Source organism: Nannospalax galili, unplaced genomic scaffold, assembly GCF_000622305.1.
Source record: "Nannospalax galili isolate Female #2095 unplaced genomic scaffold, S.galili_v1.0 scaffold3, whole genome shotgun sequence".
NCBI lineage: Eukaryota > Metazoa > Chordata > Mammalia > Rodentia > Spalacidae > Nannospalax > Nannospalax galili.
Genome location: NW_008351466.1, coordinates 6,287,030 through 6,302,136, shown reverse-complemented (window position 1 = coordinate 6,302,136; position 15,107 = coordinate 6,287,030). Strand labels below are relative to the sequence as shown.

At 40.2% G+C, this 15,107-nt stretch overlaps 1 protein-coding gene across 5 annotated transcripts in view; it reads left to right on the top strand.

Annotated features, from left to right (window-relative positions):
• The first annotated feature begins 4,988 nt into the window (after positions 1-4,988).
• The window catches only part of Diaph2 (diaphanous related formin 2), an 835,758-nt gene continuing 825,639 nt past the window's right edge, over positions 4,989-15,107 (top strand). For 2 of the 5 annotated variants that reach the window (XM_029553629.1, XM_029553628.1), the window contains exon 1: positions 4,990-5,359. In XM_029553629.1, coding sequence (XP_029409489.1) covers positions 5,228-5,359 — 132 coding nt within the window. In that variant the 5' untranslated portion in view covers positions 4,990-5,227. Of the gene's footprint in view, positions 5,360-15,107 lie in introns of all 5 variants that reach the window. The other 3 variants (XM_017801998.2, XM_008848356.3, XM_029553627.1) reach the window with 2 other exon arrangements.

Genomic DNA, 15,107 nt, shown 5'->3' with positions numbered 1-15,107 from the left:
ACTAACACAAAAATAAGTTTGAAAATCAGTGTTCAAAGTTATTCCAAGTACCCTTGTCAAAACAGCTCCTAAAACACTTCTGGTTTTATAACTTCTCAGCCAAAGGTCTTGATCAGATAACACCACAGTGGCTTCCATTCACATCTGTTGGCAAACTGGGAAGAGGTCATGTATATAACCATGTTTCCTAGTATTATTCAACATCTACGTTCTCATTATTCCGGTCAAGCCTCACTAACCATTGGACATTATTGTTCAGCATTGTTTCCAGGCCATTCCCAATGTTGCCTTTTCCTTACTTCCTCTGCGTGCTTTGCCTATTCAAGTCTGACTTCTGATTCATCTTTCAAGAGCATAAGCAATACGCTTCTTGGCCTAATGTGTCTCAATCTTTCACTATAATATGCTGAATTTAGAGTTAGCGGCTCCAAGTTAGGTAATTAATTTTCCCAGTTTCACACTTTATTCTTCGCCTCCCCTTGCCTCCCTTCCCCTCCTCTCCCCACTCCTCTCCAGTTTTGTTTCTCTTTCTCATCCCCAACTTACTCCCTTTCTTTCTTTCTTTCTTTCTTTCTTTCTTTCTTTCTTTCTTTCTTTCTTTCTTCTTTCTTTTTTCTCTCTTTCATTCTGTTTTAGTTTTTTTGAGACAGGGTCTCCTTGTAGCCCCAGCTGTCCTGGAACTCACTATGTAGACCAGGCTGGCCTTGAACTCACAGACATGTGCCTGCCTCTGCCTCCCAAGTGCTGGGACTAAAGGCATGGGTCTCCTCCTAGCCCTAGCTACCCTGGAACTCACTATATAGACCTGACCGGCCTTGTTCTCACAGACTGTCTCTCCCTCCAGAGTGCTAGGATTACAGGAATCTCTGGCCCTTTTTATTTTTTATTTTTCAAACAGTGTCTCCTCTAGTCAAGCCTGATCTCCAATTGTCCAAGTCTCAGAAGCTAGCCTTAATCATCTTGCCTTCACCTACAAAGTGCTGTCCTTGCAGGTGTGGACGACTACACTGCACTTAACCCTTTGTTCTATTGTTTTTTTTTCTCAGATAGATTTTAGGCTCAGGGATGACAGAGATTTTAATATTTCAGAGTTGATTCCATTACAAGTGTTTGTGTACCATAGATAGTACTTTAATTGCTAAATTAGTAACTTGGAGAATGATGTCAAAATATTCTGAAAGTCCAATTAATTCTTTTATAAACTTTCTTAACAAAAAGCTTCCATGTAATCAGAAGCCAATTTCTGCATATGTAAAGAATCTTTGTGACCTGAAAACTTTATAGAGAAGAATTCTGCACAGAATGCTATCCAAAGCATAACTAGTGACTGGTGAGGTGATGTCAGTCTTCAGGTTTTCAACTATGTGAAAGTATGTGGCAAACCTATGAGCATTCACAGTGAAGTTGTGAAGACCCTTCACTATGTGTTTAAGACTAGTGGATTATTCTTCAATAGATTTGGAATTCTGATAATGGAGTCTACAAAAACTCCCATTGCTGGTGGAGACAGGCCATAGGAAGAAGACAACATGAAGATGATAAAACGTTGAAGACTGAGGCTGAGTGCAAATGCCAGTGGAGATTCAACTGGCAGTTTTTTTTTTTAAAAATTAGGATTGCTATTGCTTTTGTTAGTGCTCTGATTCCAAACTTGCTGTGCATTTAACTCTATTTTCCAAAATCCCTGTTATCTGATGTATGCAGTTTTGTAAAATGAGAGATTCTCAAGGAAGAAGACATACACAACATGACATTTTAGCAGAATGTCTGGCACCCGTCCCCCATTTTGTAATCTGCATGACATCTAGCCTCATGTTAGTCACACAGTATATGCTTAACAAGTACTTGTTTACCCTCAGTCATCCTTTAGTTTATAAATATTTTGCCGTGACCTCGGAGTTGGTTATTTCTCTTTTTTGTCTAATCTGTGTTTCATTTAATCTCTCTATGAATGATCCAAATTGTTTAGATGAGGGTAACGAATGTCGTTAAGGTCAATCTGAAGAAAGATATCTTTCTTTTCCCCCTGAGCTGCCTTGTGATTCAATGCTATGCTCATGAGATATCGGAGGGAGAAACTGAGGCAACAGTGGGTCTAAAGTATACGCTTGATACTCCAGCTGATGGGCATAGCTTCCTTTTTTTGTTCAACCATCAAAGAAAAGACATCTTTCCATGTACAAATCTATTTCTGGCAGACAAAAGCATAGATGGTTGCACATGCAAAGACTCTAGTTAAAAAAACCCATGGTGGGGAGCGGGGAGGTGTTGCAAGAGAAGGTGCAGAAAACATAAAAAGGTTACAGACCACCAAGGCTGCTACTTGTAAGTTCCACTGTCATTTTTTCAAAAAGTGGAAGGCAAAAAACAAAAGAATGTAGGTGAAATGAGATCAGCTTTGTTCATATTCAGGGGACCAGTATCCTTGCCCGAGGCCAGTGGTTCCTTTTGTGTGTGTTAGCTTCCAAGAGAGGCCATTGACCCCATTTGTGAAAAACGGTATTTGCATTTTAATTATTGTTCACACTAACTGCAGTAAAATGCTGAAAAACAAACAGCAAGAGTTATAGGTCACATTACAGATAGACTATTTCACTGTTTGCAGAGACATTTGCAGATATTTTACAGGCATCTAAAAAATCCATGCAAATGAAGCCCAGTTTGGTCTGAGGATGGTGAAAACCAACATTATATTCAAAATGTATCAATTCATTTTCTAGAGTATATATCCATGTTGAACGAATCATTCATATTATGCCTTTCCTGTCACCTAGCCTCCACTTTTTGTTTTAGAACCCTTTTTATCTGTTCTGCTTCTTCTTTTGCATGTCCCCCCTCCCCACCATCATTTTTTTTAAACTACAGATTCTTTGCATGTGCTATCATCTATTTCTTTGCCTACCTGGAATGCTCTTCCCTTGGTTGTACAGCAACTGCTCAATCGGTTTTTGCTAAATTTCCTTCCTAATATAATAGTGTGAGAGCTCTATGACAGTATACCACATCTTCAGTAATTGGTGGCTAATTCTTAATAACACTGACAAGAATCTTAACAAGTTAGCTCAAACCTCATCTTCTTTGGGAAGGTGTCTTTGAGCTTCTGATACATGTAGTTCGTGGGTTCCCTGTTCACATTCTTTTGTACCATAATGCAATTCTTTAGTAGCCTGTTTGCTTCTAGTGGCCTAAGATTCTCAGAAATTAGTCCACCTTTGTCTGTCCAACGCATAGCATTTTTTATATCATGTAGCATGAAAAATGTCTACTGAGCAGATTACTGAGCAATGTCTGAACTTGGTGGCCCCTCAACTTTCACCTATGCCCACATTTCTCCTACAGGAATTATGTGAAAGTTGTAGGTGTACCAGTCATTATCTTCCTGTAGCACCAATTTCTACTTGATATTTCAGGAGGGGTGACATTCAGATAAATTCAATTTCTATGTATGTGTGTAGTGAGTCAAGTTGAAATATGCATCAAATTTGAAGTCAAAGAGGGAATTTCAGTCAATCAAATATCCTAGGGCTCCTTTTCTATTGTTTCCAAGAGCATATTCCTCTTCTTCGCTGCTGTTCTTGGGTAGTTTGCTACTTTGGGAACACAGAAATCCTGCCTGCATGATTAGAAAGAAAATGAAAAAGACAAAGCTGGTTTAGAGCTGTTTGGAGACGTCTGAAGTTCTTTGGCTGTACTGTTCAAGTTAGTTGCATTGTCACATCTATATGGTGGTCAAGTTCATCCCAATGAATTCGGAATATATATGTTGTAATACAAATCCCATTCAGCTAACTAACCTCGAGTAGAATTGGAGAAGGGCAAAAGGAGTCTGAGAAGGGTGAAAGGACTGAGCCTGAAGTTTTTGGCCCTTGCTCTGTTCCTAGTATTTCTTTTTCAAGAGGAAGTCCACACTGTGTTAGTTCACCATTTTTTAAATAGTCACATAGAAAGGCAGGGTTTGAATGAACCACCAAACCAACACTGAATTACCGGCCATGTGCTCGGGAAGCGACTTGGGTTTTTTTGGAACACAGAGATCGAGATCCACCTGCCTCTGCCCACCCCGCCCCCAGCCACCGCTGGGATTAGAGGTGTGCACCCTATCACCTATCAGCCTGGCTAGGGAAGCTACTTGTAATGTAAGCATAAATACCAAGTCCATAAACATGTCCATAAGCCTGTTACTGAGGAAGATGCACTCTGCTAGCTGCTGCTTTGCAACCCCCCCCCCCCAGTAGCTGTTTAGTTTATCTTTTAAACAAAGCTTTCACATGTATGATCCTCACAATAACTCTAAACCTAAACTAGCTTGGGAAATTGAAGACAGGGCTCAGTCCAATAGTAAAGTGTAAATCGGTGCTTTGCTTAAAGAGCCCAGTACTACCCTTACTGGCTGCTTCAACCACCAACAGCCTGGTAAGAAAATAATGACAGTATTTGGTCACAAGGCAATGATGGCAACAGAAGCACCCACTCTTTCCACTTTGACCCATACACTCTGTCCAGGCAATTAACCATACTCCCTGCGGTTTTCCTATAGGTTGTCAGTTGCCTTGCTAATTAAACATCCCACAGAATGTAGCAAGAGTATATCCTCTGTCAAGGGTAAGTGTCTTGGCCCACACTCACACTAGTGAAGTATGACACTGAAGTCGCCTTGTCAGTAAAATGTAGTGAATCCTCCCAAGTGCTCAGTTTCCCTATCTCTAAAATGGGCTTTCCTTCTTCCTTCCGCACGAGTTCTCTTCCACGTGGAGTTAGACTACTAGGAAGTGAAATCAGTGCTTAAGCACTGCTGGGAGACCTCTGTAAGGCTCCAGTCGCCGCTCCGGGCATGCTCAGTAGCCAGGGAGGCTCAGCACCGCGAATAGGAAGAGGCTTTCCGCGCCGCCCCGGCCGACTGCGGGCACTTTGATGAATCACGTGTGTTGAGGCCGTCTTAAAGAGATAGGCACATACTTTTCCTCCACCCGAAACACCGCCCTGAGGGCGGTGGCGACCGGTGATTGCAGCTGCCTAGGGGCAGGGCTTGCCCCAGCGCCGTGTGGTGGCACCCGCGTGGTTGCGTCCGGGGTGCTGGGGAGCTGGGAGCCCGCGGTCTGGGAGCGGCGATTGGCTGGCAGCCCCTCTCTGCCCAGGTCGCGGGCCATCGGGTGCGCTCCGAGGGGCTTCTGCCTTTCAGAAGGCGGGGGTAGGGTGTCCAGGTCGCAGGTGACAGGGCCAGAGAAAGATGGAGCAGCCCGGGGTGGCGGCGTCCGGAGCGGGAGGCGGCAGCGAGGAACCCGGCGGGGGCCGGAGCAACAAGCGGAGCGCTGGGAGCCGGGCGGCCAATGAAGAGGAAACGAAAAACAAACCCAAATTGGTGAGTGCTCCCGCAGCCCCGCCGGCCTCGGGACGGGAAAAGTCCGATCGTCCGGCCGCGGGACGCGCGGCGGATCCGGGGCCCCCTTCCCACGACCTCGCCGTGCAACTCGGGGAGCCGCTCGAGAAGCGGCGGTGCAGAGAAGCAGACACGGAGTGGGGGCGGAAGAGCACCCCCTCTCCACTTAACCCCTCTCTCCTGTCAGCCTGCCGACGACAAAGGCCCCACCCCAACTTGGGGACACCTCGCGTCCTAGAGTACTGGGTAGGGCTGTTGTTTGTCTAACTTGTGGGCGCGAACCTTTGCAGCATTCCATTTCCCTCCCACCTCTTGTCAGTTTGGCCTCTTAACACTTGGGGTCCTGGGCAGGGGAACCTCCTCCCTTCCCATCCGAAAACATAACCCACTAGTAGCCATGTAAATCAAGACAAGCACAACAGAGGCTCCCAATCTTTCTACTTTCTGAGAATTCTGAGGAAGAGGCGCCTACGTGCGTTTGTACCCCTGCCTCTCTCCATGTGCTCTCCCAAGAAACATTTCTTTGGAAGCCTGGGGTGAGCATGGGAATTGGCTGGTGAGATATCACGGACTGTCCTGTGTGTGGGGTGTGTGTGTGTGTGTGTGTGTGTTGTGTGTGTGTGTGTGTGTGTGTTAAGCAGAGTCACTTAGTGAGTGCTTCAACACCGACACAGTTATTCAGAACGCTGCAAAGGCAGATTGTACAACTCCCTCAGTCCTTACAGTGTGAACCAGTCTAGGAGCAGTTCATTTCCTGCCACTGAATGGAGAGGAAAGAAGTCTATGAGGCCTTGTATTGCATTGGGAAATACTGGTGTTTCTTCACTTCATCAGTTAAAAGAGTTCCTGTTTTTGAAAACTTTCTCATTTCAGTAGCACCAGGAGAAAGCGGTTTCCTACACCGATTCAGCAAATAAAACTTTTCAGCTGTCCACGTACCTTTTGAATGGAAGATTCTTAGTCCAGGTCCCAAGCACAAGCCACATGTTGCATGTCTACAATTCAATTGTAATCCCCAAGTTGGTTAGACTAGAAGACAGGATGAGACTTGTGACACATAGCCAAAACTATGGCATCTGGCCATTTGATCTGGACTTGCACTTCTCTTTTGGCTTCTAGTTGCTTTCCTATTATGGACTGTTCATATGGAAAAACAGGGGTCAAACATTAGGCAATGTGTAGACTTTCATTATGTGGGAAGGATTTAGGATACGTTGAGGTTGCAATTTAAAAATCTCAATTCCATACAGTCTTAGACACATCTAGAAATCGCTTGCTTGATGTATCCTGTAACCCCAGCATTTTTAGAAATAAATGGAGGCACAGATTATTTTGTGACTTGTCTAAGCTACCACAGGTTTAATGAATGCCTGCACCACCATGAAACTGAGAAAAATGTGAGTGTGTTACCAGAGTTGACTGTATTTAAAGTTTTGATGATGTGATTTTGAAATTTATCAGTTTGTGGTAAAAGAGTGATCTTACTTCCTTAGTTTTTTCTTTTGGGTCCCAGTACAAAGTGCTTAATCAGTACTGAAAAGTTCAGTCAAAAATAAAATTTAACAAATAGTTCCCATAAGGAGTTTTATACATCTAGCAATACTGGTCCACTTTTAAGGATGCACAAGGAAAAGGTTATCTCTACTAGTAATACCTTGGTTATATTCTTCCTTTCCCTTTGGCCTTTTGCCTGTTTCATCTTTTATGTTTTACTTGCTTTGACAATGTAACTAGATAGTTATGAGATAATAGCGCTTTCAGTTCCTAGCTAACATCACTGTTCCATGTTGAACTTAGCTTGATACAGGAGAGCAAGTATTCGAACCTGAGTTTAATACCATCATGAATTTTTTTCTCAAGCATTATGCTTGAGTCTTACAAAGTTTTATAAGAAGATGTATCATAGCTAATAAAAACAAGAACATATTATGGCACATTTTAAGGCAAATAGTTTGACCAATCAGACTTGGTAAACTTTTTTAGGAAAGTGTTTATCTGTGATTTTTGTCGTTATTTTTTTTTAATTTTTAAATTTTTAAATATTTTATTATTTTTATTTTATGTGTATGAGTGTTATGCCTGCATGTAGGTAAGTGCATCTATGTTGTACAGTGCCTTAGGAGGACAGAAGAGTCTGTGGGATCCCCTAGAACTGGAGTTATGGGCACTTGTTAGCTGCCATATAGGTGCTGGAATTCGAACCCCAGTCTTCTGCAAGAACAGTCAGTGTTCTTAATCACTGAGCTATCTCTCCAGCCCTGTTGTTGTTTTTTGAGACAGGGTCTCCCACTGTAATGTTCTAAGATTACCTAAGTAAACAGGAAAAATTACTTTTTTTTTCCAGATGTGGATCCTCATAATGAGTCATTTATCTATTTATCTATCTGTCTGTCTATCTATCTATCTATATATCTATCTATCTATCTATCAATCATCTATCTATCTATCTATATCTATCATCTATCATCTATCTATCTATCATCTATCTATATCATCTATCTCTATCTATCTATCTATCTATCTATCTATCTATCATCTATCATCTATCATCTGTCATCTATCTATCTAGTCTTTTTTGAGACAGGGTCTTTCTGTAGCCCCAGCTGAACAGGAACTTGCTATGTAGTCCAGGCTTTCCTTGAACTCACAGAGATCCATCTGCCTCCCAAGTGCTGGAGTTGAAGGTGTGTGTCACCACACCCGGCCTTGTATTTAAGGAGGCTTTTTTTTTTTTTCTGGACTCACCACATTTTGAATAATGTGTTAGTAGTAGAGTTTTGGATTTTATATAACTTTCTGGTTAATCCCAGTTTATAGTGTGCCACCAAACAGCATGACTCTTGGATTAATTAGTAATTTGATGTCAACCATGAATTGTATTTTGTTCAGTTCACTAGGAAAGAGATTGACCTGGAGATGTGTTAGGAAGAAGCTATGTCTTATATTTCACATATTTAAAGCAATGATTTAAATGTGAAGTGCGGGGGGATAGGGGGATAGTTCAGTTGCCAAGGTGCTTGCATGCAAGCATGTGGATCTGAGTTTGATGCCTAGCACTCTACTCAAAAGCCCAGTGTGGTGGTGCATACTTGTAATCCCAGTGTTATAGGTAGGTGGAGACAGGCAGATCTCTGGGGCTGACAAGCTGGCCACCATAGCTTAATCAGTGAGAGACGCTCTCTAAAAAAAAAAAAAAAGAAAGAAAGAAAGAAAGAAAGAAAGAAAGAAAGAAAGAAAGAAAGAAAAAGAAAAGAATAGAAAAGCTAAGGTGGCCTCTGAAGAATGATTCCCCACTGCCCCTCAAATTGAACTCTGTAAGAGAAGCCATTGTTACAGTAGAGCTATTAATCCTAATATCATTTTCAAGATAGTGGATACAGAGTGTATAAATTTTTTAATCTTTTAATTATTTTTTATTTTATGTGTATGAATGTATTGCCTGCATATATGTAAGTGCACTCATGTCATGCAATGCCCAGGGAAGTCAGAAGAGAGTGTCAGATTCTGCTGGAATTGGAGTTATGAATGGTTGTTAGCCATCATGTCGGAGCTGGGAATCAAATCTGGGTCCTCGAGAAGAGCAGCCAGTGCTCTTAACCACTGAGCCACCTCTCCAGCCCCTTGCTTTTGTGTTTATGTAAAACTTAAAATAACACTAATATTCTGGTTATTATTTAACTATTCGGTTATTTATTTATTAGATGGATTATGTTTTGATCTTAAATAATAAATTTGGAGCCCAGTGCTTTCATCTGTACAATATATTTACTGCATACTTACTGTGACTCTTCTACTGGTTGGTGATGTGAAGATGCTTATAGTCAAGGCTGGAGTAGTGGTACATACCAGTAATCCCAGCATTGTAGAAGCTGAGGCAGAAGCATCTCAAGTTTGAGATATCCTGGGCTATATAGTGAGACCCTGGCTCAAAAAAAAAAAAGTTCATAGTCCAGTGAGGCAGAGAAAGAAGTTAATTATTGAATAAAGAGTAATGTGAAAAATTATAGGAATATTTATAGGGGAGTGCTATAAAAATGTCACAGAGAGGCATTTAAATTAAATTGGATTCTTGGATGAGGTAAGGAAAAGCTTACAGTAGATGACATTTACAGCAAGGATTGAAGAATAGGGCTTTGAAGAAGGAGTGAAAGGCATTCTAGATCAAAACAGCAACACATACAAAGGTAGATATGGAAAGGTGACAATACAGAACATTCAAGTAGATAAGAGTGGCTTGGAACAAAAGAAGTTATAGATTAGTGGATCTGTCAAAAAAAAGAGATAGGCTTGGGTCACGGTAGTTCTTTGGACTATAATTTTTTTTTTCTGAAAGTCTTAGATTGTTGAAGAGATTAAAACTAGAGAGTACCTGATTAGATAATGTGTTTCAGAAAGAGATTTAGAGCTGTGGAGAATTTCCTGGAAAGGGGTGCCAGAATGGAGGACGGAAGTGTTGTCACGAGGAACAGAGTGGCATAATGGAGTTTGTTGTTCAGAGTCCTGGATTCCAGTTGCTATTTGTAGCCTCAGTCCATCTATATTTCTTCGTACCTCAGTTTCTTCCTGTCAGATACATTGCCTTCCTGACAGTTACCCTGAGCATTCTCACCAAATCTGAACCATCTCCCATGTTTCTCTTTAAATAAACCCTAATCCTTTCACAGTCCAGCTCATCCTTCAGATTTTTTTTTTTTCCTTTAACCTTTCACTGGTTACTTTAGCTTACTGAGGGCTTTTCTTTCTGAACCTTTAGCTGTTATGAGGTTGAGTGTTATATACTGATCTTGTCTTTGTAGCAATTTTCAAGTGCTTCTGGGCATAGGTCTTGTCTTATGCTTATTCTTGTAAGCATAAAACCAGTCAGGTAAATGATTATTAACTAGGAATTTTTTCCTCTATGGGTCAGGTATATTGAGAGTTATATTGTAGAAAAGAGACTAAAAACCTGGTTAATCTTTTTTCTTGAGATAGGATCTCATTGTCCCAGGCCTGCAAGGCAAGGATCATCTTCAACTTCTCATCCTCCTGCCTCTACCTCGAGTACTGGGATTTTAGGTGTATGCTACCATACAGGGTTTACGTGGTGCTAGGGATTGAACCCAGTACCAGGCAAACACTCTACGAACGGAGTCACATCTCCAGTCCCAACTTATTAACTTTTATGTGTTATTATTAACTTTTTATGTGTTATTTTGTTAGTGTGTGTATGTATATGTCATCAGATGAACTTATATGTACATTCCTCTATGTCTTTTTTGTTTGCTTGGGACAAGGTAACAGGTAGCTGCTGAGGTTGGTATAAATTCCCGATCCTCCTGTCACCACATACCCAATGAAGGAATCATGGCCTGAGCCACCATGCCTGGTTCCTCTGTCTTTTCTCTAAGTTTGAAGTTCAATAAACTTCTTTAGGGTCATGAGAAACTCCCCTCTTCCCCTTGTTTGTTTAGATTCTTCTGATGTCAGAGCCAGAAGTTTCATGCAGAGTAAAGATACAGAAATTGGTGAGCCAAGTAACAGTTGCTGTTATTAGTACGAGACTTAAGATTATTGTCAAAAGAATATGGACTGTACAGTCAATGGCCTTGGATTCCAGTGTCCTTACTTTATTTGCTTATGATTTCTGATGACCATTTAGTAACAGAAATTCGAGCTCTTTGATTAGCGTCTACCAGTCGGAGACATGGTTTACTGTGTAATTTGTTTAATTTTTGGGATAACGTCTTACTAGTTTCATATCCAGGCTAGCCTTTAACTCCTTGTATCAGATGATCGTACTGCTGCAGCCTCTCCAGTAGCTAGAACTAGAGAAACATGCCACTTTGCCTCCCTGATTTGGTTGACAAGGTGGTCTAGATAAAATAAAGATTAATACTATATTTAGGACATTTTATGATGTTATAGAAATATAGAACATTACTATGAGCCCCTTATAGAATCCGAACCAAATGTGATTATGGGATTGGGGTGTAGCTCAATGGTAAAATTCTTGCCTTCCATTCATGAGGACCCCATTTCTAGAAAAACCAAGTGTTTGTGGTTGATTTCATGGCTTGCTTGCAGTTTGAAAGAAAGTACTAACGTGATTATTCTATAAAGTGTCATAATCAGGTTGTATGTTGATTGATTCCTCCTTCTCTCCTTAGTTACATTCTTCTATTTGAACCATTATACCACATTCTGTCCTTTAACTAACAATTCTTTCTGATGAGTCAGTATAGATGTGACCTTAACTTTTTTTCACTCTAATTTTTTCAAGTACTTGTTTCAGCTGATCAGTTTGAGGCATTGAGATTTTTTTTTATTAAAAAAATCAGGAGATATGTATGACATACTCTCTTGTCAGGGGGCTTACTGATGATGCACAAATAAGGAAAGTGAGTCATTCAACTGTTAGAGATAGATTTAAAAGCTATTACGTCTATTGTAGAAGTTGTCTGTTGCACTGAGTCATTATGCTTTGAGGACTCTTAAAAGTAAAAAGTTACTCATATCTCACATCTTTTGTTCCTTTTTGAACAATTTATAATTATAATCCTCCTAGATTTCACTCTGAGAAAGAACTAAGAGCTTTGCCAACAGCTACATGTCATTGAAGTGAAATCATACTCATTTTTATCCTGTTCTCAAACAACACTGTAAATAACAGGATACTCTGAAAATAGTACATCCATAATACATGCTAATTTATATGAATCAGCACATCTGGTTACATATTATTGGGAAACCTTAGCACCTCAATATTATTGAATACCCAAATTTCCCTTATTCCCAGTTCCTTCTGCCAGATTCTAGATACTCAGATTCTGGATGCTTGTAGTACTGTGCGTTTTTTTTGACTAAAAAGGCTAAGATGGTTGTTAAGTGACATAAAAAATTGTTGTAACCTTGCTACCTAACTTGGAATTATATGAGAGTTGCCCATTGTGGAGGAGATTTCAAATTTGGAGCATATAAATGTTAAGATATGTTTTTATGCTGTGCATGGTGGTGCGTGCTTTTAGTCCCAGCACCAAGGAGGTAGAGACAGGCAGATCTCTGTGAGTTCAAGAACAGACAGCCTGGTCTACATAGTGAGTTCCAGGGCACCTGGGGCTACAGGGAGATGCTGTCTCAAAAAGATAAAATAAAATAAAATTAAATAATACAATAAAATAAAAAAGATATATTTTCATGCCAGGCATGGTGGCACACGCTTTTAATCCTAGCACTCGGGAGGCAGAGGCAGGCGGATCTCTGTGAGTTCAAGGCCAGCTGGAGCTACAGGGACACCCTGTCTTAAAAAGACCAAAAAAAAAAAAAAGATACATTTTTACATGGCTGCTTATTGTGAATATCGGGAATAAAAAGAAGTTAACTCTTACTAATATAAAGCTTATTTACCTGATCGGACTGGATCTGCTTTCCTGTCAAATGATGTATTCTGACTATAAGTCTAAACAAAATCTTAACTGAATCCGGAAACTTGCATTGTGTGAGGTGACCTGAAGAAGAAGTCATTGGTGCCTTTCTTGCAAAAAACGTAGAAAACAAAATTCTTAACTAATCATGATTTACCCGGTTCTTTGGTTTAGTAAGGGTTTTACTGTATTGCTTTAGGAAGAGCAACCTACGTTGTTATAAAAAACAGATCATTGTGCGTGTGTGTGTGTGTGTGTGTGTGTGTGTGTGTGTGTCGCCGCCATTTCTACTATTTGGTTTCTATACATACCATGGTGCCTCCTATACAAGGAGCTTTTGGGTACAAATCCAGTATAGAATTAAAAAGAAATTAACAGATGGTCATTAAGTCAATCACTAACAATTCTGATGCTTATCTAAGAGACAAGAGAGTTTGAGTACAATCTTTTTGTTTTGTTTTGTTTTTGTTTTGGTCTTTTTGAGACAGGGTCTCTCTGTAGCCCCAGCTGGCTGGGAACTTGCTATGTAGACTGACCACTGTGAGCTCGAGGCTGGCCTCAGCTGGCTGGGAACTTGCTATGTAGACTGATCACTGTGAGCTCGAGGCTGGCCTCGAGCTCACAGTGATCCGCCTGCCTCTCACTCCTGAGTGCTGGGACTAAAGGCGTGCATCACCACGTCGTCTCTTTTTAGATAGGTTATCATACTCTGTGTAGCTGGGGATGACTTTGAACTGCTGATTCCCCTACTTCTACCTCCTGAATGCTAGGATTATGGGCAGTGCCACCATAGTCTGTTTATAAGATGTTGGGAAGATCAGGGCTTCCAGAGTACTAGTCAAGCAGTATACCAACTTGAGCTATATCCCCAGCCTACAGTCGTAAAAAAAAAAAAAAGCAGCAACTATTTGTTGTATTGTGATAGACGCTTAGATAGTCATGTGTTTTGAAAAAGATATGTTCAATATTTTGAGGGATCTTTACTTTTTTATTTGTTTTTATTTTATGCGTATGAGTGTTTTGCCTGCAAGTATGTAAGTGCACCCATGGCATACAGTGCCCACAGAGGTCATAAGAGGGCATCAGATTCCCTCGAACTGGAGTTTTGGATGATTGTTAGCTGCCATGTAGGTGCTGGGAACTGAACCCTGGTCCTCTGCAAGAGCAGTAAGTGCTCTTAATCACTGAGCCATTTTTCCAGCCCCAGGAATTTTTTTTAATGTAGCCCTAATTTGTTGGTCTTTTTATCAAGATAAAAGTAAAATTAAATTTTTCTTTAAATAAGTGATAATTAATAAAACTTTTGGTAACATTTATGAAACATTTCAAACACAATAAAAAGAGACGCTAATGTGAAGAGCTGCCACCTTTCCATTACCCAGATATGTCTAAATTTGCTTCATTTTTTCCTTGTTTTTCCCGTGCTGGAAAATTTTAGCTCGTGCTCCAGATATCATGTCATTTTACTCCTACATACTTCAGTGTGCATCTCTAAAAATTACTGACTTCTTAAAAACATAATAGCTATGCCACTGTCACATCTTTAAAACTTATCATATTCCTTGGTATCATCTAATGCTCAATCCATAATCAAATATCCTCAATTGCCTAAAAAATAATTAGATTTTTACTCTGTGTATAATTAATGTACATGGCACTGAACTCCTTAGACAAATATAGTTTTAAATTAATGTTAAAAACTTGTTCACAGTTACTCCACATAACTAAGCATCAATCCAAATTAAGTTCACTTTTTCTTTAATTCTGTAGTGAGCTATACAAGTTAACTATACAAGTGTGGGTATTCTTTGAAACAGGTACTATGTGCCACCGAAAATAGACCAAATTATGACTTCTGACTTCACTTTCTTCATCTTGTCACTTGTGAAGTGAGGTGGAGTTCATGTGGAATAATTTTACTCCCAGAGAAATATTGTAGATAGGTGGCCAAATAGGATAATATTCTTGAGCTCTTGATATAAGGGTTACATACAATTCTTTGATCATTGACACAGTAAGAAGTTTGTTACTGCCTCTAATTTTACTACCAAATAAATGTCAGTTTGGTACTTGCTATATTTTTCTTTGCTATTTAGCAATGATCTACTCTAGGTTAATGAATCTAGTTGACTAAGTCAGTAAACATTTGCCCCAAATTCTGATTTATTGTCTCCTTATTTAGATATAGAGGCTATACTTGAAAACTAGGCTACATTCATGAGGTGTTGAAACTTGGTATGGGTGGATGTTAAATACGAGAAATCAACTTGAGTAAATGTCCTAGACTCCCCACAGATTTTCTAAAGAAATTATGTAATCATTGCTAAATA